This window comes from Gobio gobio (assembly GCF_949357685.1).
Source record: "Gobio gobio genome assembly, chromosome: 15".
Lineage (NCBI taxonomy): Eukaryota > Metazoa > Chordata > Actinopteri > Cypriniformes > Gobionidae > Gobio > Gobio gobio.
This window is the reverse complement of record NC_137108.1, coordinates 43954033-43979618: the sequence shown is the minus strand read 5'-3', so window position 1 is coordinate 43979618 and position 25586 is coordinate 43954033. Positions and strand designations below refer to the sequence as shown.

The 25586-nt window shown below is 37.1% G+C and overlaps 2 protein-coding genes across 3 annotated transcripts; both read right to left on the bottom strand.

The window, feature by feature from the left end:
* Positions 1–3751: 3751 nt before the first annotated feature.
* On the bottom strand, positions 3752–13000 carry rpz4 (rapunzel 4). Its single transcript, XM_079837870.1, has 3 exons — positions 12731–13000; positions 10187–10247; positions 3752–7925 (listed from the first exon to the last, which is right to left on the bottom strand). Exon 3 carries the CDS (start codon positions 7897–7899, stop codon positions 6724–6726), a length of 1176 nt encoding a protein of 391 aa, XP_079693996.1. The 5' UTR covers positions 7900–7925; positions 10187–10247; positions 12731–13000; the 3' UTR covers positions 3752–6723.
* Positions 12731–17216, bottom strand: LOC307139067 (protein rapunzel-like). 2 transcript variants are annotated; one of them, XM_079837868.1, is made up of 2 exons: positions 16933–17216; positions 12731–15329 (listed from the first exon to the last, which is right to left on the bottom strand). In XM_079837868.1, the coding sequence occupies exon 2, from the start codon at positions 15283–15285 to the stop codon at positions 14104–14106; it is 1182 nt and encodes a 393-aa protein (XP_079693994.1). In that variant the 5' UTR covers positions 15286–15329; positions 16933–17216; the 3' UTR covers positions 12731–14103. The 2 variants fall into 2 exon arrangements, with proteins under 2 accessions (XP_079693994.1, XP_079693995.1); XM_079837869.1 differs by having other exon boundaries at positions 13137–15329; positions 16316–17000.
* Positions 17217–25586: the final 8370 nt, after the last annotated feature.

Genomic DNA, 25586 nt, shown 5'->3' with positions numbered 1-25586 from the left:
CTGTGGCCAAATCATATTCATGGAAAAGTCATTTTGGTCTGATTAAAAGAATCTCTTAAGCTATTTACTCGGAGACTAAGTCCATGCTCCTCCCGAGGTGGAGGAGAGTGCAGTCAGACACTTTCTTTGTGATTGGTTGGGCACATTTCTAGAGGAAAGAAATGGGTAAAAATGTAAAAACGACAGATTCCATATAATTAACTTACTTACTTGACTAAAAAAAAGAAACAAAAAAAAACATAAACATACATTTTTATACCGTTGCCTGCTGCTGTTCTGTTGCAAGGGGTCATTGAGGCCCTGTGTCCTTGCCAATGGAGCCAGACAGTATGACTTGGAACTGCAGTAGGCTAAACCCTGAAAACAAGCAAGTCACCCTTACTAAGCCTGAATAATGATGCAAGACTGTACAGAAATAAACCAGTGAGCCAAAAGTCCCTCTGAGATCCCTCATACCCTTTAGCTGAGCAGAAGTGAAAGGAAGTTGAAGAAAATGTAGATGTATAAGATGTAGATCTTCTGACCCACAGCATTTTAAGGCATCATACACTGAAAAATACAGTAAAATACTGGCAATATATTTTAATACAGCAATTTATCAGTATAATAGTGTAATGTTTCCACAAAATTACTTGAGTGTGTTAATTAATATGTAAAATACTATTTATCCAGTATATGCTATAATTGTTAATGGCTGGCAGCTGAATTTTAAATGTATACTTGTATACTACTACTAACTACATAAAGTTTGCCATCTATGTTGTATAATAAATACAACTATTACATCACAAATAATATTAAAATTTGCAATATCTTGATAAAAATCTTTCAAAAACTGTATAACTTGAATATTGGTCAATAAAAATCTTAAATGTCAAAAAAATTTCACCACGATCTGCAAAAAAAATCTTTGAAATAAACAATGTAGCCTACAAATCTGTAGCTCTGTTCTAACACCATTTTAAGGCATAGGCCTTTGTCTTCCCAGAGAAAAAGGCAACTTACCTAATTTTTAATCAAATTTTAAGGCAGCATTATGTATTTTTCACGAAGGAAACCCATGCACTGCAATGAGCTCACTGAATGTTGAACAAAGAGAAGTAACGTTATAGCGTTGATTATTGTATTTACATTCGATTCAGTACGAAAAAATAACTAATTTAATAGTTAAATCATATTAAAATAGACTATTTTGCCCAATATTTGTGTGTGGGCTGTCATTTTATGCTTACCAGAGTAACATTAGGCTTTATCGTCGATCTTAGCAGCATGCTAATGCTAAAATCAACAGAAATAAGTTGATCAGCACTATTTGTGTGAGTTGCTGCCTATCTAACGTTAGAGTGTTCCAGATCTGTCACTTATGGGGTTTAAAGTGATAGTTCATCCAGAAAAGAAAATGATTTATTATCAATTAGCCTAAACCTCATGTAATTCCAAACCCATAAGACTTCAGTTCATCATCAGAACACAAATGAAGATCTTTTTGATGAAATCTGAGAGATTTCTGTCCTCCATTGACAGCTACGCAACTACCAATTTGACGCTTCAAAAAGTTCATTAAGAGATCATTAAACTAATCCATATGAACTGAGCTGTCACATTTTTCTGAAGAGACAGGATCATGTTATATGATGAACATTGAATTTAGTTTTTTGTTCACATATAATTCATCAACTCACATCCCGGAAGCTCAAGCATGTTCGCTTGACGTGTGTGAGAGCCAATGAGGTTCATTCTCGCATTACGCAGCACGTTTGAGCTTCCTTAAGAGCCAATGAGGTTCATTCTCGTGCGTAACACTCAATGTTTATGTGAATAAAAGCCTAAATTCAATCTGTTCCTCATATAAAGCGATCGAGTCTCTTCAGAAAATGTGGACTAAACCACTCAATTCATATGGATTTGTTTTACGATCTCTTTATGAACTTTTTGAAGCGTCAAAGCGGTAGTTGCATAGCTGTCAGTGGAGGGACAGAAAGCTCCAGATTTCATCATAGATTTTTTTGTCAAATAAATAATGAGAATGTCCCTGGGCCTAAAATATAAATGCCATTAGCAATTGCAAATGGCAAATCATGGTTTGTTGTTGTGTCTTCAGTAGCACTTTATTTCCTTTCCAAACCATCAGTTGGTTGGTGAAGGGAATTAATTTATTGATTTTGAAAGTGTCTTCATTGCTTTTGTCCGTGGTACAAGCTGTCAAGTGTGGTTTTGCTGGGCTGTGACGTAAACTAAAGGCTGTTGGCTATAATACTGACACAAGATGCTACAGCTGCTACAGTATTTTACTCTCTCCAGATGTGTATGACGATGAGAAGATGGGGTGAAACGCCACAGATGTCTTTCTCCGTGACCTATGAAGCAGCTGTGCAATAGGGAATGGTTGAGGTATTTTTGTTCTGTTTTGTGAGTGTCAACAATTTAGTGGGCATAATAGCTAGTACTTTGGCTATAATTATTGCCTTGAAAAGCTTCAAAATCATTCATTTATTATGTATTTTAGAACATTTTCCCATTTATAAGAAGAGTCATGACCAAGATCAGACCCAGGAAGCCTCAAGAGGGCGGTTGGCATTTTGGGTCTTAAAGGATCTGGTCTTGGTCTCAGTTTGGTCATGACTACAACTGTCTAAAAATGCTGGGTTGTTTTAAACCATGTTTGGGTCACAAATGCACAAATCCACCTGTTGGTTTGATTTTTATTAATAATTGAGTGTATACATCAAATGTTATTTAGCGTTTTCATATTGTAGTTTGTTCAGTTATAATATCATCTTTGCTTTTAAATATAAAGCATTGGCGTTTTTCTTTTCTTTTCTAGGTTTGTTTTTGACCACTGTCATAGGGTGGGACAAATCCTGAGATAATAATAGATCCGTTTGTGGCTCCTCTGCATAATTACAGGGTTTGATGGGTGTTTCACAGTAAATCTATTTTTACGCCCAGTGAAACATGAAGTCGTTAGGAGGGCGTACGATATCACAATTGTCCAGCTACGACTAAGATTCCCATAATACGAAAAACTGAAGTATTAATCATAATTTGCCCCATGTATAACAACGGATGCAACATCAACTGGAATGGATTGGCATTTAAAAATTTTATGAAGAAAATATCAGTGCAAAATAGTGCTGACATTTTCAGTAAACTTAGCCTTAAATCTGTGTTAATAAAATGCCACATAATTTCACATTATTCAGATGCACATGAGAATCAACTAAAGTCACTGTACAGTGTAAAGATGGCTATAAATAGTATGCAAGGAAGACAATACCAATCTCTATTGAGTATGCATATGCTAAAGTAATGATCACTCTATTGGTTACATTTTAACTGCTGAACACATCAACCCATGCATGGGAGGCTTTCAAACTTTTATCGAATATGTCTTTAAAGTGACTATGTGTATATCAAAGGCTTATATAATATACAAAACACTTCCTGGTGTTTAGTTCAGAACAAACCCTGAGCATAATGTTCGAGTAACATCAGTACAGTGCTGCCTTCCAAAGACTGTAAGAAGCGCAGAACAGATTATGTATGGAAATGTTTTCACTATCTGTGAGAGCTCAAGTTATCAGATTTCAGCAGAAACAGTGTGTAACAGAATCTTTGAAGTGTCCAAATCCAATAATGTGGCGTTGGGGGATTCTGTGTCTCTACCATGAAAGCTTGAACAAAGAGGATGTTAAACACAAAGACAAATACACAAAAAAAATCATAAAATTAAAAAAAAGTTAGACTGATTGATAGATTGTTTGTTTATTAAACAGTATCAGAAGAAAAATGTAGATTGTATACTACATCCTGTCAGCAATAAATGTGCTCTCAACCAAATGCAGACTGTTTTTTTGCTTTTTGATACATCTGTTGTAGACACTAAAGTAAAGACATGACCCATTTTACTTTGACAGTTTCATTTGGAATCATCCATTAGTGAAGTAAATAGGGTTCATTTTGATTTCATGTCGCCTTCGATGCTTTGACAACATTTTATTAGACTACAGGAATGTTATTGCTGATCCGCACTAAAATGAAGAAGCTGAGCATGCACTAACGTTTAAAAGTTTGGGGTCGGAAAGATTTTATAATGTTTTTAGCAAGAAGTCTCTTATACTCACCAAGGCTGCATTTACTTTATCAACATACAGTAATATTGTGAAATGTTATTACAGTTTAAAATAACAGTTTTTTACTTGAATAGATTTTAAAATGTAATTTAATTACATTTCCTGTGATGGCAAAGCCTTCGGAAATCATTCTAATATGCTGATTTGAACATATTGATTTATGATTATTATCAATGTTTATAATAAGGCAGCGGCTATTTGCACTAAGTTTTATTTGTACTAAGCTATTTGCACTTAGTTGCACTATTTACACTGTGAAAATAACATATTTTCTTAGCGATAGATGATATTTACATTAAGTGCAAATAGCTGTAGATGCTATTTACGAAGTGAAATAGTGATATATTACACCATGTAAAAGTAGAAGTTCGTTGTCAGAATAAAGTAAAAATAGCATGAACATTGAATTACTATTTACACATACTATTTGCACCTCAGTATTGTTGCACATTAACTGGATGCAATAATAACACAGAGTGTAAATTATCATATTTATTTAAATTATTAAATGGATGCATCCTTACTGGTACAATAAAAGCCCTCCCTACACCTACCCAATAAATGCTTTTATTATTATTAAACATTTCGTTTGGCAAGTTATTTCCACTTTTAGAACATTTTCTTAATTTTTATTTAAAGTAAATAATACATTTACGATGTGATGTGTGATGGGAAAAGGGAGAAGAGCAAGCTAGGCAAAAAGCAGATTCGAACCGTCAAAAGCTTGTTACGCTCTACTGACTACACCACTGAAGACGGGGAAGTCTTTTTTAAAATCCTGTTTGGGCTAACCAGGCATTGTTAGGCGGAGCTAGTGCAAATAGCACTTGCCAACAAGGCGCGCTATTTGCACTTGGTGTAAATAGACAGTGTAAATAGACACTCCGTTATAAAAAAAAAAATTAACTTTTTTTTTTTCAGGATTCTTCAATGAATAGAAAGTTGAATTCAAAATCTTTTGTAACATTATAAAAGTTGTTACTGTCTCTTGATCAATTCAATACATTCTTGCAAAGTAAAGTATTAATTTCTTTAAAAATGTTTTACTGATCCCAGTTTTGAACATTTCAGTCTAGGAACAACAGAGTACTCTGTGGAGGTTGATACAGAATCTATTGTTGCCACTTGCACTGCTTTTTTTTTTTGTCTAAACCTTGAGTGCAGTGAAATTTGTTCTAGACTAGAGCAACTGACCAGACTGTCTGGTTCACTTCGCATGTAATGGCCAAGAACTGCCCATGAGACCTTACCAACATGCAAGTTTGTTTTTACATGTCATTTAGGGGCCAGTAAATATGATATGATTAACGCTGCTTTTATGTGCTATTGGAAATTTCCTACTTAAGTCGTGATTACCAGCTCGTTAAAAGTGCTTTGTTGTCATAAAGAACAGGAAACATGGATTTATTATTGCTTATTTATTGGAAAAATCGTATTAAATCCAAAATGATATTTAGCGCCCTATTCATTCACAACAATATAAACATTCACCACACTATCTAGATAGTCTGCTTGCTGACAGTTTTGGAATTTATGTCAAAAACAAGCTATTTTCGCTGTGTATAAATATATAATACGCTTCAAGTGATTTTTCATATATCTAAATATGCACTTTAACGAAAAGACAAGGCAATGTAGCTGTTGTGGGAAAAAAGTATAAAGAATAGCAGCAATCGTTCTGCCCTCTGCCATGTTTAAAGTTTATGGCACGCCCAACTCGGAAACTTCCCAGTGGTAAATACCACTTGAGATGGCATTCATATCCAGTTTTTACCAAGGAAACTCGTATTTATGATAATTCTGATAGCAAGTGATGTCAGCACAATAACAGATTGCAGCAGGGCAAAAAAAAACTCCTGCTAATGTACATAAGGAAAACACATTCAAAAAAATTTGCAGAACATTGCATTCAGACTTAGCAATCAGAAGTTCTGTCCATTCAAATCTAAAAAGTACTGATTATTTCAGACAAACAAAACAATTTTTCTTCAAGTTCTTCCTCTTTTTCTATGCTTTGCTTATGTTAGCCCACCTTTTTGTTCTTTATTTTATTTCATTTATTTAGCTATTTATTCATTATTTTCCATTCTTGTTGCTTTGTTTGTGCTCCTTACTTTGTACATTATATGAAAAGTATTAAAGTATTTAAAAAAGTAAACAAAACAAATATTAAGGTTTGCTTGAGAATATCTAGATACAAATATGTGAATCTATAAACTAGGTGAACTTTGTAAAATCTAGTAAAAGTTCCTAACTTTTAAATAAATGTTTTTGTGCAAACATTTTGCATACAATCAGGGAACGTGGACGGTCGGTTGGTATGCCATCTGAGACTACTGATAGGCTACCATCACCCAGTACACACTAATAAGGGAGTAAAAACACAAATTTGATATATTAAAAGTGTTCATTTATAACTTTCAAACAAGCATAGATAAAGGCAACATTGGTTGATTTCGGTCATTAAAAGTCAACCTTAGAGAGGTTAAACTCTCTAATTATAGTGGTTTAATGGAATATCATGGTGTGAACATATCCTACAGCATCTGTAACAGCTGTTAATCATAGTATTTCTATTTCCCTGCCTTGTTTAAGCAGCATGAAGAAAGACATAGAAGCTCTTGAACTCCTCAAAGAAGTGCAGCTCATCAGAAAAGCTGCTGGAAAAGCCCAAATCTTTGCACGAGGTCTTGACTGTGTGGACCACACTGACAGGGATTTTCTCAAAAAGCAGTTCCGCAATCGGCGTCATCGCGATCTTCTTCTGCTCCGAGACTAGGCTCTGTATCCAGGCTTTATTGACGGGTATAGGCGCGGAGCTGTAGGAGACCACAACATTTAGCTTGTCATCCGACGCCGGCACCAGAAATCGACTCTTTCCCGTCAAACCCTGGAAGTCTTTCTTGTTGGTGAACAGGCCCGTGGGCGAGTTAAAGATGCGGACTGACCAGCACACCCAGTCATACTTCTTTTTCAGGTGCTCCACCAGCATGTCGGCCAGTTGCTGGTTGCTCTTGTCGCTTTGGTCTCTCACTATGCGTTTGGCGTCCAGCTCGGCCTGCGTCGGAAAGCTGTTGATGCAGTCTTCAATCACGCCGTTCATTTTAGACTGGACCACGTTCATCTTCTCGCTCCAATCTTGAAGCAACTTCTCCTCCTCGTCATCGCCTTTCAATGCCGCGTGTCCCAGTAAGGCGATCAAACCGATGCAGAACAATTTCTTGAGCATAGCGCAGAACTCCTCCACTGCCCTGCGGCTCTTTTGCTCGTAATTCAGAGTGATTTCCAGAACAGACTCTCCTGCGAAATTATCTCCGGTTACGGCGTTATACAGAATGTGCAAGTTTTTCTCACCCCCTGTCTTGTTGAAGTGTTCCAGGAACGTTTTCTTTCGGACATCTCTGAATTTAGGTTTCGCATTCAGGACGTCCATGAATTTGCGGAATTGGTTGGTCATATTTTCCTCTACGGAAAAGTAGGTGGCATCTACCCCGCTCTTCTTGATCTCCTGGTTGATCTGCTGGACCTCTTCAGAAATGACATCCAGGCGCTCGCGCACCTTCTGGAACTGCTCCTTCATGTACTCGGCCTCTTTGCTTTCCACGTTATCTAGCGCCAGTTTCATAATCGGAGCAGCAATGGAGAACACAGGGAACAGATCTCCAGCGATGCTGGCCAAAACTTCTGCGCCCTGCTCGAACACTTCCATTACGGTCTCGACAACATCCTTATTCTGTGCAACAAGTTTCTGCAGCTGCTGGGCCATCTTTCAGTTTCAATAGCAAAATATCTCTGTGTAAAATAAGATCAGTACATAATTAGAAAAAAGAACATTTAAAGGGGTCATGAATTGAGAAATCACATTTTCCTATACAAGAGGTCATTCAACTACAAAATATCCTTTAAGTTTCAGAACTCAAAAACTGACACGTTAGTCCAAAAGCTTTTATTGAAACCAAGCTCAGAAAAGGACTTGTTTCAAAATGTGTCACATTATTACAACCTGCCTCTGTAGAAGATCAACGCCTACTTCTACATCATTGCCTCTTTAGCCCCGACCACTGATTTGCGCATGTCATGTAGCAGTAAATATGAGAGAGACGCAAAAACAGGAATATTCCAGCAACAAAACGATAGACGCCTCTGAGGATTACAAGACGTTTGAAGTGCCAAGTTGTGGAAAAACACAGTCTTTGCATCGCCTTCCTTGTGATCCTAAAATTAAGAAAGCGTGGATGAACTTTATTTGTTACAAAGTTCCAGTCAGATCAGTTTGTTCACTTCATTTTACCGTGGATTCATTTTTAAACAAGACAGTTCGACGCAGGCTTTTTGAAAAAGGTATGAATAATTAATAAAAGATGATGCCAACAACCGACAGTACTGTCGAAAAACACACAAGTATGAGTAACACTGTTTTTACCATGTGTCACTATTGCTTTGTCTGTTACAGATCGTTTGATATGTACTGAGGAGTTATACTTTAGCGCAACAGTCAATCTGAATAGTGATTTGCTGTTCTTTCCTTTGCTTCGTCATTTATGGGGTTAATGCGTTGGATTACACTGCTTTGGTTATTGTTTTGATCTGTAATCCTGAAGAAAACCTTCAGTAAGCAGTCATCCTGGCATAATGTTGCCTGTTCTTAATTTAAATTAAATTAAATTAAAAATACACTGCTGTAGGGATGCTCATTTCGGTTCATTTTCACAACTGACAAAAACGCTGCTCATTATCCGATTATTAACCGTTATCTGATAAGATTATAATATTGAATTGGCATTAAATAAAAATACGATTGACGAGTGTCTGTGACCCGTTAAAAGACACTTTTTTCACGGGTTTATTTTACCGTGCAAACAGCAGCATACAGATAAACTAGGTGAAAAGTTTTTCAGATAATTTATAGAAAACTGTTTTTTAAAATTATAATAATTTATAGTTTATTTTTTACGTTTTGTATATATATATATATATATATATATATATAACATAATATAATATAATATTGTAACATATTGAGCATAAAAACTTATTTTAAAAACATTAAAAATATCTGAATTGACCAAACTTTTAAATGGAAGTGTAATTTTGAATAATCAATTGTTTTTTTTTTTCATTTCACATTTTGTGCTGTTCTTAGTTTTGCCACAATGACAGCAGCCATTACACAACATGAATCACATGAATGTCCTACATTTGTATTCATTTGCTCACATCATTTCTGAAAATAAATGTAAAGATTCATTTTGCAGTTACTATTTAATGATTTGTATCTGACACCACATACTATTTTGCATGTAAATTGTATGAAAACACAATTTTTTCATTTGAAAGACTAAGGTTGGACATTTGTGAACATGCTATCCAGTTTACTTTAGGCCCTGTTTACACCTGGTATCAAGATGTGTTTTCGTCGATGGGATCACAAGTAAACGAGGGAGACACATTCACATTTACACCTGGTGTTTTAATCCATCTCTTTTGTCCACTTTCAACCACTTCTGTCCTGATTTCTTCTATGGGCGGGTAAATATATGGCCTTTTTCAGATCTTTCGATCTAATGGACAAAATAAGCTTGTGTAATTTACATATAAACGCGCCTGAAGACGATGGAAAAACATACAGAGAGCAGTAGCTTTCGTTTCAGCTCTGATATCCGCAAGCCCGCCGAAGGCTATGACTGCGTGTTAGAAATCAGGAATGGTGAGAGAACATTGTGCTCCAGCCGACAATGTTTAAATCCCGTCTGGCTAGCGCGCTTCCCATAATGTTTCGCGTTAGGTCAGTAGTTTTTGGTGGCTGTTCAAAGTCAAACGCATTCGACCACATGAGCGTCTACATTACGCAAGCAATCTGGTCTAATGCGTTTCCGACTACCTCTGGAAGGGGCCAAAAGTGGACAAGCTCAAAACGTTTTAGACCCCGTTTACATCTGTATTTAAAGCGTCGTCCAACTTGTGACGGAAAAAGCATCTTAATACCAGGTGTAAACAGGGCCTTAGTAAGGGTCTTTGTCTCCTGAGAGACTGGTATACAGAAAGAAACTTACACGTGTCAGTCTTCGTTTCCTCTCAACCTTTGAGTGGTCAGTGTGAATCAGGGTGGGCTTGCTGAAAAAAGATAAAGGAAATGAGAAATGTGTTATACAAACCATAAAATCAGCAACAATACCTCAACAACACACACACCAGGTGTATGTACACATGCTAAAAGAGGCTCACTCGTTCGAACAACCACACCTTCACTTACATAAAAGACATGGGCCAGATGCATTCATTCAATTCAAACATGCACTAAAAGAATGGGCAAATAATGTAAGAACACTTAGTAACAAAGTATGCATAATGGAACAATAGAGAGGACAACCATTTCAATTGGAAACAGTTCAAATGGATTTCCCCTTTTTCCAAATGTTAATGACATAACACTCGTTTTGTTTAAATAGCATGTTAGGTCATATTATAGCTTCCTATAAGGTCATTTGCAATATGACCAGTCCAAAATGTGGACATACTTGACTGATTAATGTCTTGTGATCTAAAGCGTTGTGCTTTATATGAATCATTTTACAAAACATAAGAAATTGTGTTGTTTCATAATTTTTATGTCTTTAAAATAATTTGAAAATGTGAATAAATTAACTGAGGAAGTGTGTGAAAACTTAAATATACAGAATGCTGATACATTCTGAATAAATGTTTTTGATATACCATAAAATGGTAAGATAATTAGGGCTGAGTATCGCCAATAATCTGGCGAAACAATTTGTATCACGGTACAGGGGCTAGGTTACAATATAGTGTAATACTGTAAGAAAGGCGATAGATTGCAACATTTCTTGTTATTTTTAGGAAGAGGATCTAATTTTCATAAAGAGCACACCAGCATATGCATAAAACCTGAGCAAAACTTTGCATTTGAATTTAGCTATATCCCTAATCACTATTTTGTGCTATCTAAATAAAGGGCTTGCAAGATTCTTTAGCTAATCCAGCAAAACCACTGATGATTTTCCATTAACATTTCTGGCTAGTGCCAACACAGGTGTGGAAATAATTATCAGGGTAGTTCAACTAGCTGAGCAAGAACCTTTTTCCAAAGCACCTCAGCAGTAACCATAGAAACAAGACAAGGAAAACAGCATGTCAGCTTCTCTCCAGACACCCACATTAGGCTCTTTTTGACTGGGCAGTAGCTACAAAATTCCAGTGTTACAAAATAACACGAATTCAAGCAATTATGTTCACCACTTAACTTACAAACCAAAATAGACGTATATTTAAAATATTGTAAATTGTAAAGATCTGTTGGCATGGATCATACAAAATGAATGACTAATTTTAGTACACTAAGTGGCGCCATTAGCTTATGGCCTCAACTGAACTCTTAACACACATATGAAAAGTCAGATGTCCAGATTCAGACACACCGTGCACCTGCGCTCAGATCATTAAAATAGGGCCCATGGTCTCAGGCCTGTGATTTAAAGGGACAGTTCACCCCAAAATAAAAAGTTCCTTCAGTAGAACAATATTACAAGAAGAGGATATTTAGAAGAATGTTGGTAACCAGACGTTGACGACACCCATTGACTTCCATAGTATATTGAAAATATCAGCGTTTGTGTTCAACAGAAGAAATAAACTCAAACAGGCTTTACAGGTTTGTAACAACTTGAGGGTGAGTAAATGAAGACATGTTTCTTTTTTGGGTGAATATTACCTTGAACTTAGTTACAAGAACTTACATTGAATACTTGATTCTGATTGCCAATAAAATATTTTCGCATAATAACCGTTGTTCAGGGCATATGACTGCTTGTCCATTAAACGTTTGCTTTGTAATTGTGCCTTTCGTGGTCTTTACAAATAATTTGATTTGAATAATATTTCATTTCATGTGTAAGTTAGCCTATTTGTTTATTTAACGTTAGTTTGATAAGCAGTCGTAGTAGGCTATGCCTATATAATACTTGGGACAATGTAACGTTACAGTCATAAAACAGTTGGTAATTTTCGCAAAATAAACGGCTTGAGATACGAGACCCCGTCGCGGTTTATTTTGCGATAGCGACCGACTGACTCAACGTTGACCCGTACCTGCACCAAGGTAAAGAAAAGGTAAATCTGTTCTTGTTTTTTCCCCTCTCAGGATACAGATTTAGTAGTTCATAACCACATCTCTACCGTCACACAAGCATACATGTTCCCTTACGATAGGATTTAGTTATCATATCAAGCTGGAAAAGTTAATACAATGCTTGTTGACATAAGAGAAACACTTCCTGGTTTAGACTGCAGCCCACCGATCACTGTCAAACAAACCCTCAGTTCTTCAGAACGATAACAAATGCGATTAAATTACAGAGATGTTAATTTGTGCCTGAATAATCGATCGGTTATGCAGCTCTCGTGTTAAAAACATGTCGATGTCGCGAGCTGGTGAAAATGGCACAGAGCAGACGGCTGTGAAGAGAGAAACGCCCAAAAAACTTTTCATGAGCAAAAACTGAAACCACGAGGCACAGACCAACGAACCGTTCGTTGTACTGACGTTTAGAGAACAGATTAGCTCGGTTATGAACCAAACTCACCTTCCAATCGATCACAAATGGCATAGAATAAAATAAAGCAAAAGTTCAGGCTGATCTGTCTCGCTCGACGTGTGATCATGTGCTGGTTCTTCTCTAACGCTCGTGGCACACCCTTCAACTGCACACTGACTGAAGGAATTTCAACTATTGTCCATTATACCTTACAGATATTGTATCCTAGTTTCCACCAAAATTCCAGTGTATATGTTTTGTTTATGGTATAAGAGAAATATTTAAGTGTTGTCCTTTAACTCTTGCAAAATATACACCAAAATACCATAGACTTTTAAGTGAATGACTCATCTATTGTCCTGTATTCCTTAGAATTTTCAACAGTAACCACAGTTTCCCAATAAAAAAACAACTAATTTTACAATGAAAAACACTTTTTGTTGTTATTGTAAAATAATTGAAGTTTTGTCCTTTAATTTTTGACATATGGTTACCAGAGTAAGTTTTTTTTGGTAACACTTTTATTTTACAGTGTCCTTGTTACATAATGTTACATGTAGGTATTTACCATAGTAATAACACTAAATTATGCATCATTACATGCAACTAACCCTCAACCAAACCCTAATCCTACCCTAACCCTATAGTAAATACATGTAGTTAATACTATTAGGCTACTCAGTATTTAAATATATAATTACACTGTAACAATTTTTTTAAGTAAAATTATGTTATTTATTTAATTAATATCTATATTCACTCTCTTTTATAAATCTCATACGTTACCCTTAAAATATGAACCTTATTCAACTAGACATTTTATTTTTGTAAATGAAAACAAGGCTGTGACGTATTGACATACAGTAAATGTAATAAAAAGAATAAGGTCCATAACTTAAACGCATCTGGATGGTTGTTGATACTTTGAAACAAATTTCTAGAGCATAGTTGTTTTTATTTGCGATTACATAACATCATAAACATGATATGGACATGATTCTTGGGTTACAGAGAATATATAACTATACTTGAATGCTCATCAGTTTTCATTTGGAAATAAAATTTTCCCAGAAAAGACTACAATCTAAAGTTTAAATGAAATGATTTTTGATTGTAAACACCACAACTAACAAAAACACCCTACAATCTGTCCATCGTTGAAGTTTTCACCACTCAATTGGTCTTTCAAAATTATTCTTAACTATAAAACAATACAATCTCTATTGATGCATTTATGTTTGGTCACAGACATATATTTTTTTATATTCCTTTTTTTGCCTTGACATGCGAAAATAAAAGTGAAGAACCAGCAATAATATACTTTCTTGTTGTGTGTGCACAAGGTCAATTCAGTCATCAGTTTGCTTTATGTAATGCAGAAATATAGAGAAGACTGATTGCCGTTTTAATGTTTCACACATCTATTCTGAATGAATGCACAGATATGCCTTTTTGTGCCTCGCAAAGTAGAGACATTCTGGCTGGAAGTTGTTTTTCTCTTCTACTTTCTTATAGCAGCTAATGGCATGAACCAAAGTGTCGGGAAGAGTCTTCCACAGCTCCTGAGCCACAGACTGCATGTTTCCCTTCAGCTTCTGTGCCTCAATCTGATCTAGCATTTGGCTCTTGTTGAGGGGTTTCGGGTCTGCACTGAAAGACACCACGATTCTGATGCTGTTTGGGGTCAGGAGATCAAAAAAGTTGCCACCTCCACCGCTTCCATGGTACTTTTTGCCAGCGAGCCAATTCCAGAAGAATATGCCACTGTGGTTGAACACCCGGACTGACCAAGAAACCCAGTAATATTTCTTCTCAAGGAGATCCAGTATAAATCCTGCGAACTCTGGGTCAACACTGGCTTGCCGCTCCAGAAGTTGATGCTCCACATCCGTCTTGGCCTGCATGGGGAAATTCTCAATGCAGTCATCCACCGCCGCTTTCATGCGTGTCTCTACGTCTTCCATGCGATCCTGCCATTTCTTCACCATGGCCTCGCCTACCGCTCCCTCTTTCAGGGCGGCGTGACCCATGACTGCAATAATTCCCATGACAAATATCTTCTTTAACCTGGCACAGAACTCCTCCACTTTCTTCCTGCTCCTTTGCTCTGTGGTCACCACCGTGTCCAGTATGGCATCTCCGGAGATATTCTCTCCAGTTACAGCATTGTACAAGGCATCAATGTTCAGATCGCTACCGGTGTTCTCATACTGGCTTATAAACTTCTCCTTCTTCTTCTCCTTGAACTTGGGCTTAGCATTGATAAAGTCTTGAAACTTCTCGTACTGGCTGATTATCTTCGCCTCGCGGTCAAAGTTCTGCTTGTTCATGGATGTCCGCTGCAACTCTAAAGCGATTTGGTCGATTTCATCTTGAATGCCTTCGAGTTTCTGATTAATCTTTTCAAACTGCTCAGCAAGGAACTTGGCTTCCTTGCCATCTGGGTTGCCAAGGATTTCGGCCGAGGCCATAAACACGGCCTCCAGGATGGGGTGGAACTGTCCCACAGTGGCTGCTAAAACCTCGCAGCCTTGCCCCATGATTTCCACTCCTTTCTCGATCTTGTCCTTGTTCTCCAAAACCCATTCTTCCACCCGATTCATTGTGGATCAAAGCAGAGATGCCGTCTTATCCTTCTTACCCTTGTCTGTAACAGATCAAGGCATATATATCATAAAGTGGAAGCCACAACATAAAAATCAATACTGAAATCAATGCAGCCATTTCTAAGGGTCATATTTGTTTGCTCAGGATGAGACCTTAACAGTAACCTGAGATGAATTGGACAGCCAGACCACAGGGGCAGAAATACCAGAGTGTTTGTACATTTATACATGTTTTCCATGGGCTCAAGCCATTTAAAAAAAAGAAAAAGAAAAAATTCTAGTCTTGTTCGGGCATGTCCTGTTCCACCTTACACCCCGCCAGCTAAGTCTCGGCAAATTATACAACAATAAAGGCAGATCAGTGAGATCAGGTGTCTACTATTAGAATTAAAAGCAAATACTCTAAAAGTTTTTTGTTCTTCAAAGCACACTTTATTATTATTATTATTATGAGCACACAGTCATTGTGGAGTCGTTGAATAGGAGAGTTGTTCTCTCCTCTTCTGTGGAGAATAATTCAGCATTTAAACCCCAGATGTATAGCAAAACAGATGTTTTCAGGAGGGGTTGCCGGGTGGGAGAATATATTTGATGGCTTTAGCTAGCATTTCAGGACATTTCTGGGCACTTCAATTACACAAGGGAGATGATCTCACACTCGTATCTAATTTCCCAAGACTCAATATACAGAAAAAAAAGGCACACCCAGATCTGAGAAAATCTGAAACCAATACACTTGTCCTGCGGTGAAATCATGTTCTAGAGCAGGCAACAAAATGACTCAGATATTCACGTATAAATAAGCACAAATAAATATACAAGACTAAACCTGACATTTGATATTTCAAAGACTTAATTTGGCTCTTGTGCAATAATGTCTTACATAATGACTATGTGAACTATTATGAGAATTCAGTATTATGAATGATAAGCATGTAGAACTCGTATTTAGACTTTATGACTCAACAATTCATCTTTTAAAAGAGCATTCTGATCTCAATGGAATTAGGAGCAAAACAATACTTACTGAACAATACAACGATCCTGATTGTTTCAAGTCCTCCTTTGTAAGAATAATTAAGATGGCTTTGAAACTAAAACTCCAGGACGTGTCCGATTTGAGAAAGATATTGACTTCATAAAAAAATTTAATGTAGGAAAATGGTCCCAAATAAATTCAGTCTAACAATTTGTACAAGAAGACCCAAAAACTCTGTGGAACAAAAAAAGGAAAGGAACCAACCAACTGATTCTGAAAAAGAGGAACTGTTCAAGTTCAAAGCCACGTCCCTTATTTCTATCCAAATGCTGCTTAGAGCTTTGTGGCAGTCAGTACAGTATATTGACTTAAGCACAACATCCATTATTATTTGGCCATAATATGGCAGGATGTGGTGCTTAAATCAATATTGACTATCATCCACATCACAAAATGTCATCTCCTACTGTTCATGACAAATGTTAATAAAAAGCATAGATCACGGACCAGCTATTTTTACTTGTGTAATTTAAAAATATATATATCTTTGTGTCCTTTCATCCTTGGCTCTATGAAGTTTTTGAAGTTGTGAAAAAAAAGAAAAAAAAAGAGAAAGGGAAGGATAACAAATGGAACTAGACAAAGAGCAAAAAAAGGAGACTCACCGTTAGTCTGGTGAAATGTATAGAGGTGTTCTCTTGTGTTCCAACAGTGTCCAACTGTGCCTAAAAGCAGCAGCCTCCCAGGGTCCACATGTATATATAGACTCTCCCCTGCGGCACTCCCCCTTCAGATTAACTCCATCCCCTGCATGCATTCCTCTGAAGCCCACTGAAGAGATGAGGGACAGGCACACAGACAGATTACATCCTGTAAACATTCCTTCTTTGAGAAAAATCAGCATGTAGTTGTATAGTGGCAGACATGTTTAGTGGAGTCTTTCCTGTATAAAGCAAGCTGCATGCTCTGCCTTTCTACATGGGTTGTCATGGGCACAGGCACTCACAGTGGCCAGTATACGCACACCACACACACACACACACACACACACACACACACACACACACACACACACACACACACACACACACACACACATATAATGCCATGTTTGTCATGTAGCAGGCAGCTGTAGAATTTATTAAAGGGATAGTTCAGTCTAAAATGAAAATTCTGTCATTTACTCACCCTCATGTCATTCCAAACCAGTAAGACTTTTGTTCATCTTTGGAACACAACTGAAGATCTTTTTAATTGAATCTGAGAGATTTCTGTCCCTCTATTGACAGCTACATTGACGCCTCAAAAAAGATCGTAAAAATAATCCATATGAATTGAGCGGTTTATATTTATGCATTTGGCAGACGCTTTTATCCAAAGCTTTAGTCCAAATCTGAATAGACTTGATCGCTTTAAATGATGAACAGATTTGATTTAGGCTTTCATTCATATATAAACATTCATCAACTCACACATCAGTCGTGGTAAACGGAAGCTCATGTTTGCTTGACGTGCAAGAACCAATGAGGTTTGTTCTCACGTGTCAAGCAGGTTCAGTGGAGCTTCTGTTTATGTTCGCCGATCAATCGTCAAATGTGAATAAAAGCCTAAATTAAATCTGTTCATCATATAAAGCGAATCAAGTTCACTGAACCGCTCAATTGAATACTTTTACGATCTCTTTATGAACTTTTTGAAGCGTCAAAATGGTAGTTGCGTAGCTGTCAAAGGAGGGGACAGAAAGCTTGTTTTTTTTGGGTGAACTATCCCTTTAATTAAAAAAGTATGAAACAAGAACATACAATCTAAGAGTTCAAGGAAATGATCTAAATCCAAAAAACCTCACGAGACAATGTTGCCATGTTGCAATATTTGTGCTGACACATTACAATGACTTATAAAGATGCACTGTAGAATAATCACCCATAGTAATTTGCATATATCACACTCTGAATGGCCCAAACAGTAGTGGATACCATGCATTAGAAAGCTAAATTATTATTGCAAATAAATAAGTAGTCTTCAAATTGTCCTTTTAGGAGACTTTGGGGAAGCAACACTTGCCAATCTGGAATTAGAGTGAAAACAGCGCTTGGGGGCACGACGCTTCTAGGTCATTTCCGTCACACTGCTTTACATGGAGAGAAAGACTCTACTGTTTTCAGCATGGCAGGCGGACAAACCCAGTGCCTTTGTGCTGAAGCGGTCGCTGGGACACGCTGGTATGCAATGACTCGTCTGTAGAAGAACAGTAAGGGGTTGTTGTGGATTACAGAGGGTCTGGCATTAGCATTTTAAATCTTCATGTCAATGTTAGATCTCACACTATGCAAATCAGTTGTGCTTATAAGCGATTACGTGCCCTCGCAGTAGCACAGCAGTGGGTGTGATCGCTGATAAACAGTAAACAGGGCCCTGGAGTGTGTTGTGGCAGATTTTAGGATCCATACTTTCCAAAAAGATCTATTAGAAGTACAAACACATTACTAATATGCATTGTTAGTTCATAACCCTAAGAATTATTATTTGTAATACAGATGTGAATGATGTCTCGAGATGGGCTTTCTCTAAGGAATTGTTACCTGTAAATGTAAAAATGTTAGGGTTTGACAAAATGTCAAATATTTTTCTTTGATAATGGGCCTCTGTCTAAAATGCATAAATCATCCACAGACTATTAGGCAAAGATAAACTGAAATAAAGATAACGTCCATGTCCTCTTGTTTGTTAAGGTGTGATTTAAGGTGTGAAAGTAAGTCATTTGCTGCATTTGAAATCCCTGCCCTTTTTTTCTCTCCAAATTTTGCATGAGTCATGATTTAAAGTTAATAAATGGATTAGGCTTTTCATTTCATCTGAACAACATCAACAACAAATCTGTCATCACAATGCCTGACAGTTATGCAAGGTGTGCAAAAAAGGGTAGTATAGTTCGCTGCAATGTCGTCATGATGAAATTATCATCAATAATATTTGAGTGTTGAATTAAATGGAAAATTTGAGGCGTGATTTATGCCCAACACAAGCTTGTTGCTTATGGTTAGGGGTTTTGAAAAACGGATACGAGCTGCTTGCCTCAGCAAACGCCACTAAATAGCACAACATCATAAGCTTTTTTATGCCACATGATATATATATATATTTATTTTTTTAATCTTATTCTTATCCTAAATACAAAACCCCTTCCATGTATTAGTAAAATCTTGGTAGTGCTTCTCATGCTATTCTGTGATGTTTACTGAGTAGTAAAGTGTTTATGTATGTAGCCACAAGATGTCACTTTGGTTTATGTAGATTCCTTGTTTTTTGTGAAGCAAAACCCATCTAGATTTTTTTGTTTGTTTTATGAATCTATACTAGCAGACAATGACATTTTACACAAATTAGTATTAGCATGCCTATTGGGAAAGGAAAGTGTTAGAGTTAACTGTGGGAAATATTTTATGTGGGAATTAGCTGCAGGCCATGGTGACTAACCGTTAAGTTGAAATTATTCAGACAGGTTTGTCCTCTTAACTGAAACTAAATGAACATTCAGGTGGGTCTTCCAAAGAATGACATGATCATGTGGTTTTTGTTACCTATCAAATTGAAGTGTGTTCCTGCAAAATATTTCTTTGGAGCATGCTTCTTTGTAAATGTGTCAACGATCAACTGACATGTGAGGCAAACAAGATCTACTGGATCTACAAATGAGGAAATATCCAATGCAAATAAGTTGCTGTGTATTGTTGTGTTGTGTTAATGATTGTTCTAGTGTTGGTCTCTCCACAACAGCTGAACAGTCCATCAGTGCTGAACAGTCATAATTAAAGTTAGAATATGATGTTAATATTAATAATGATCATTAGGAATTTTATTTGAAGGTCACATAGCAGCTGAATGGCAATGTGCGGATAAGAGTAAGACATGTGGAACATGTGGATGTGTTAGGAAAAATGGGCAAGCGTAAGGATTTGAGCGAGTTTGACAAGGGCCAAATGATGGCTAGACGACTGGGTCAGAGCATCTTCAAAACTGCAGCTCTTGTGGGGTGTTCCCGATCTGCAGTGGTCAGTATTTATCAAAAGTGGTCCAAGGAAGGAACAGTGGTGAACCGGGGACAGGGTCATGGGCGGCCAAGGCTCATTGATGCACGTGGGGAGCGAAGGCTGGCCCGTGTGGTCCGATCAAACAGACGAGCTACTGTAGCTCAAATTGCTCAAGAAGTTAATGCTGGTTCTGATAGAAAGGTGTCAGAATACACAGTGCATCGCAGTTTGTTGTGTATGGGGCTGCATAGCTGCAGACCAGTCAGGGTGCCCATGATGACCCCTGTCCACCACCGAAAGCACCAACAGTGGGCACTTGAGCATCAGAACTGGACCACAGAGCAATGGAAGAAGGTGGCCTGGTCTCATGAATCACGTTTTCTTTTACACCACGTGGATGGTCGGGTGCGTCGCTTACCTGGGGAACACAAAGCAGAAATGGTTCAGGAATGGTTTGAGGAGCACAACGAGTTTGAGGTGTTGACTTGGCCTCCAAATTCCAGATCTCAATCCAATCGAGTATCTGTGGGATGTGCTGAACAAACAAGTCCGATCCATGGAGGCCCCACCCCACAACTTACAGGACTTAAAGGATCTGCTGCTAACATCTTGCTGCCAGATACCACAGAACACCTTCAGGGGTCTAGTGGAGTCCATGCCTTGATGGGTCAGGGCTGTTTTGGCAGCAAAAGGAGGACCAACACAATATTAGGATTATTAGGTTACGGCTGATCGGTGTATTTTTTTTTAAACTTTTTTTTTTTGCTATAGTGTGTCAGTAGGATTTTTCCATTTACATTTCCAAACATTGCATTAAAACCCTTTTTTTGGGGTGAAAATACTAACGTGCCTAAGACTTTTGCACAGTACTGTAAAATATTAAAATAATTAAAATGTAACACATTATTATTATTATTGTTGTTATTATTTTGCTACCTAAGTCTTTTAGGTTCCATTCTTATTTTGTTGGTCCGTTCCTTTTCTAACATGCAATGTCAGGGAACAGCTGCTTCCGGATCGCAGGACATAAGCAGAGAGGTTTCGGTGAACTGGAAAAACATGTCATTTCGCTTAAGGCAAAGGATGAGCACTGCTTTAATGACAGACATGAATATCTCTGTTTCCTCTGGTCTGGACAAGCTTCAGAGGAAATGACTGGAACTACAGTTAAAAAAAAAAAAAAAACATATATAATGCTAGTTTATTCCACATAAAATAGTTTTTTTTAAAGATATCTGGGGTATGCATATTTTAAATAGTTGCTTTCAAAACATTCTACATGAGTCACAGGTCCAAATATTTTTGTAAGCTTTATATATTTGTATACAAAAACTAAAATTCTCACTATTAACTTGTTGCTTATTAGCATGCATATAACTAGGATATTGGCTGTTTATTAGTACTTTATAAAGCACATATTAATGCCTTATTCTATATGTACATATTCTACATCCCTTAATCCTACCCAATACCTAAACTTAAAAACTACCACACTATTAATAAGCAGTAATTAGGAGTTTATTGAAGCGGAAGTTGTATAGTTAGTTCATAGTGAGAGTTGGACCCTAATATTATATATATATTAACACATCATAACATAGTGTGCTAAATCAGCCATCTTTTTAGTTCCCATCTTGACCATCACACTTGATGGTGAGTTTGTTAGCAGTGTTTTGGCTTCACGTGTGTCTATTGATTGATTTCAGGCAGATGTCCTTAAGCATCTCTCTCTTTGCCCTTTAAAAACCTTCACCTTATGCAAATGGGAAATGTGATTACAGCCCAGACAGCGATGAAAGGAGAAGGTCACCGCTTTGCAGCTCTTCATTAATGTGTGGCTGTTTTGTCCTATGAAGGCCATTGGAGTTAATTTATGATCATTTGTCATTTAACCTTAGTTTGTCATCTGGTTTTGGTTGTCCTCATGCACAGCATCACAGATGATTCATAGTTATGACATAGTTGTGAATTTAAAATGGAATGGCACAGAAATCGTTATGCGAACCCAATGTTATTGCCTGAAGGACATCCATTGTGTTTGGGTTTTATCACAGTACAGGGTCACTTTGGTGTTCATGTGAGCACTCAGAGATAACACATATCAACATGAACATTTAGACTGTCACAGACAGATGCAAGACTAGAGGAAGGCTGTGTGCTCGCAGATGGCGCTTGTGGTTTTATCAGGAAAGAAGCTATAAAAAGCACTTTGTTCATTTGTTAAAATAAAATGGTTTATAATGGCTAAATATGTCCATTTTAATATAATATTATTACTTAATATTTAAACATCAGGCCTACAGTTCCCCTTCCCTGTTAATGATTAAAATATAACTTTTTAGTGTATAATACATTTTTCCATAACATTATACCTTCAACAAAAAGGATCTGGAAGATGTCCAGGATGAATTGCAGAGTAATAATTTTAATAAACTATTCCCAGTCCACTCCCTGGAATCCTCTCCAGATCTGTCCTCTCCTCCCATATGAGCCTGTTTGTTTAGCCAGTTCCTGTCAGACAAGTTTTCACTGTGTACTTTAGCCAAAAGGGTCGTCCGTTTCAAATTGCACATGTTTGTTTGTGGTAGTTTGAAAGACATATATTATAAAAGTGCACCATTTTTTTTAGGAATATTTTGTATGAGACATCTGTATGTATTGTGAAATGCAGTCCACACGAGCTGTGTGAAGATAGTGGAATCCATGGGAAAACATTCAGCCGTCTGTACTCATGTTTACCGAAAGCAAGGTCAACACAACACTTACAACTGCAGTATGCTAGCCATCTTTGTGGACGAATATATATCTTTTGTATGAGCTTAAACTTATAGGTCACAAAGAATTTAGCCTATTGCATAAAATAACATTTTGTGTAATGTTCTTCAGTTTTTACTTCCTGTGTTCCAGATTCAGTTTGCACTGAATGTTTATCTTTTATGTTTATCCTTCATTTTCTTTCTCACGCTCTTGATCCTTCACATTCAGATGATTAAACTCGCATCCCAAAATAAATAACCACATGCAGAGAGCCCAACAAAGGGAGCAGATTGTAAACCCAGCTTAATTAATGTAATTTTTTCCCCTATTTTTTTAGGAACAGTTTGAAAAAGACTGACTGCTACAGAGATTGACAAATGTTGTGCTTTTTTAAGTGTCATATAAACAGTTGTACCACAGTTTGTTGTTATAGGAAGAACCGGCGAACGTTTAAAAGACTTTAATCAATAAAACAAACAAACTGAAAGTAAAAGCGGCAGCCCCTCACGGACGACTGCCACGCACACACATAACAAAACGTAAACAAAACACAACGTAGCGTCCAGGCCTGGTCCTCTCTCGTCCTTCAATGGTGTCGCTCGTCCTTATATGCCTCCGGGCTCCCTCATGAGAGGACTCGCAGGTGACGCTCATTCTCAATCACGCACCGGTCTCGCTCGCTCCTCCCACGTCTCTCGCTCACCAGTATGCAGAATCAACTCATATTGTTACTTTTGGAAAGAGTGAAAATCACATACTTCCCTGATATATAGGCCAAAAACAGTATGTGACGAGTAGTATGTCAGAATTAGTATTAACCTTTATTAAACCAGGCAAGTTACTTAAGAACAAGTTCTTATTTTCAACAACTGCCTGGCAGGAGAATTGGATCTCCTGGAAAACAAACAAACATATTTTACAATACATACAGTACATATATACATTCATTTAATACATTTGCATGTTGTAATAAAAATACTTCCTAGTAGTTTTCTAAACGCAGAGATTGAAATATATGATTCCAATTGGACTTTTGTAGTAAATTCCAGTCATTAGGGGCAGCAAAACCAAAAGCTGAATGGCCATAAACAGTTTTCTTTTTTGGGATAGTTAAAAGAATATGATGTACTCATTGTACGTCAATATGATGTGAATTCACAGTACTCATAAAAGAGTATAGGCAAAAAGTACCCGGATGACCTACTTCTTCCGGTGAGATTCTGAAGTGTGCATACGATGGACACTTTACTATCCCATGAGACCACTGGAGAGGATCACATGATAATGACAACATGGTGAATGTAGTACGTCCGGATTACATTCATACTAAACACACTCATACTATATAGAACATGCATTTTTAGCGGTCACAAAGTAAGTACTTATTCAAAATAAGTACCTACTCAAGAGAGTATGCGAGTTCGGACGCAGCCAAACATTTTTTAAAGCATTTCTTTTATTCTGCAAGGACACATTAAATGAATCAAAAGTTAGAGTAAAGAAATGTGAAAGAATCCTGAAAAATGTATCACAGTTTCTACAAAAATATTAAGCTCAACTTTTTTCAACATAGCAGCAAATCAGCATTAAAATGATTTCTGAAGGATCATGTGACACTGATAATGCTGAAAATTCAGCTTTACATCTCAGGAATAAATTACATTTTTAAAATATATTACAATAGAAAACAGTTATTTTAAATTGTAATAATACACCGATCAGGCATAACATTATGTAGTGAATAACACAAAATAACTTCATCACGGTTCCTGTTAGTGGGTGGGATATATTAGGCAGCAAGTGAACATTTTGTCCTCGAAGTTGATGAGTTAGAAGCAGGAAAAATGGGCAAGCGTAAGGATTTGAGCGAGTTTGACAAGGCCCAAATTCAGTTTCATGTGCTGAAAAAACAAGTCCGATCCATGGAGGCCCCACCTCGCAACTTACAGGACTTAAAGGATCTGCTGCTAACATCTTGGTGCCAGATACCAAAGCACACCTTCAGGAGTCTGGAGTCCATGCCGCGACGGGTCAGGGCTGTTTTGGCAGAAAAAGGGGGACAAACACAATATTATTTGGTCATAATGTTATGCCTGATTGGTGTATTTCACAATATCACAGTTTTATTTGTTATCAAATGAAGCCTTGGTGAGCAGAAGAGACTTCTTTCAATCTTACGACCCCAAACTTTTGAATGGTAAAGCACATAAAAAGTCAAATAAACATGCAAAAAACAAGCACTTATTATACACATAAGTGAATTGACCTTTGAACTCCATTGTCAAACACAGTAGTTGTTGGGAGCTGTTCTTTATAGACCCACTAGATGGCATCAATCTGTACCTGATTTTAAAGTACCAATAACTGATGTGTGAATATCAGTCAAAAATGCTCTATATCGACACCGCAATTCAACTAAACAGATCCTCACACTTTGCTTTTTTTATTTTATTACTGGCATGAAAGTGACTCTCTGTCATGGAAGGGAAGCGGCCGCTTCCTGTGAGAGTTGTGGGAAGAGAGGCCAGTAT

Bases quoted from the DNA above. Each gene is read 5' to 3' on its own strand.
- rpz4 (XM_079837870.1), bottom strand. From the start codon at position 7,899: ATGGCCCAGCAGCTGCAGAAACTTGTTGCACAGAATAAGGATGTTGTC.
- LOC307139067 (XM_079837868.1), bottom strand. From the start codon at position 15,285: ATGAATCGGGTGGAAGAATGGGTTTTGGAGAACAAGGACAAGATCGAG.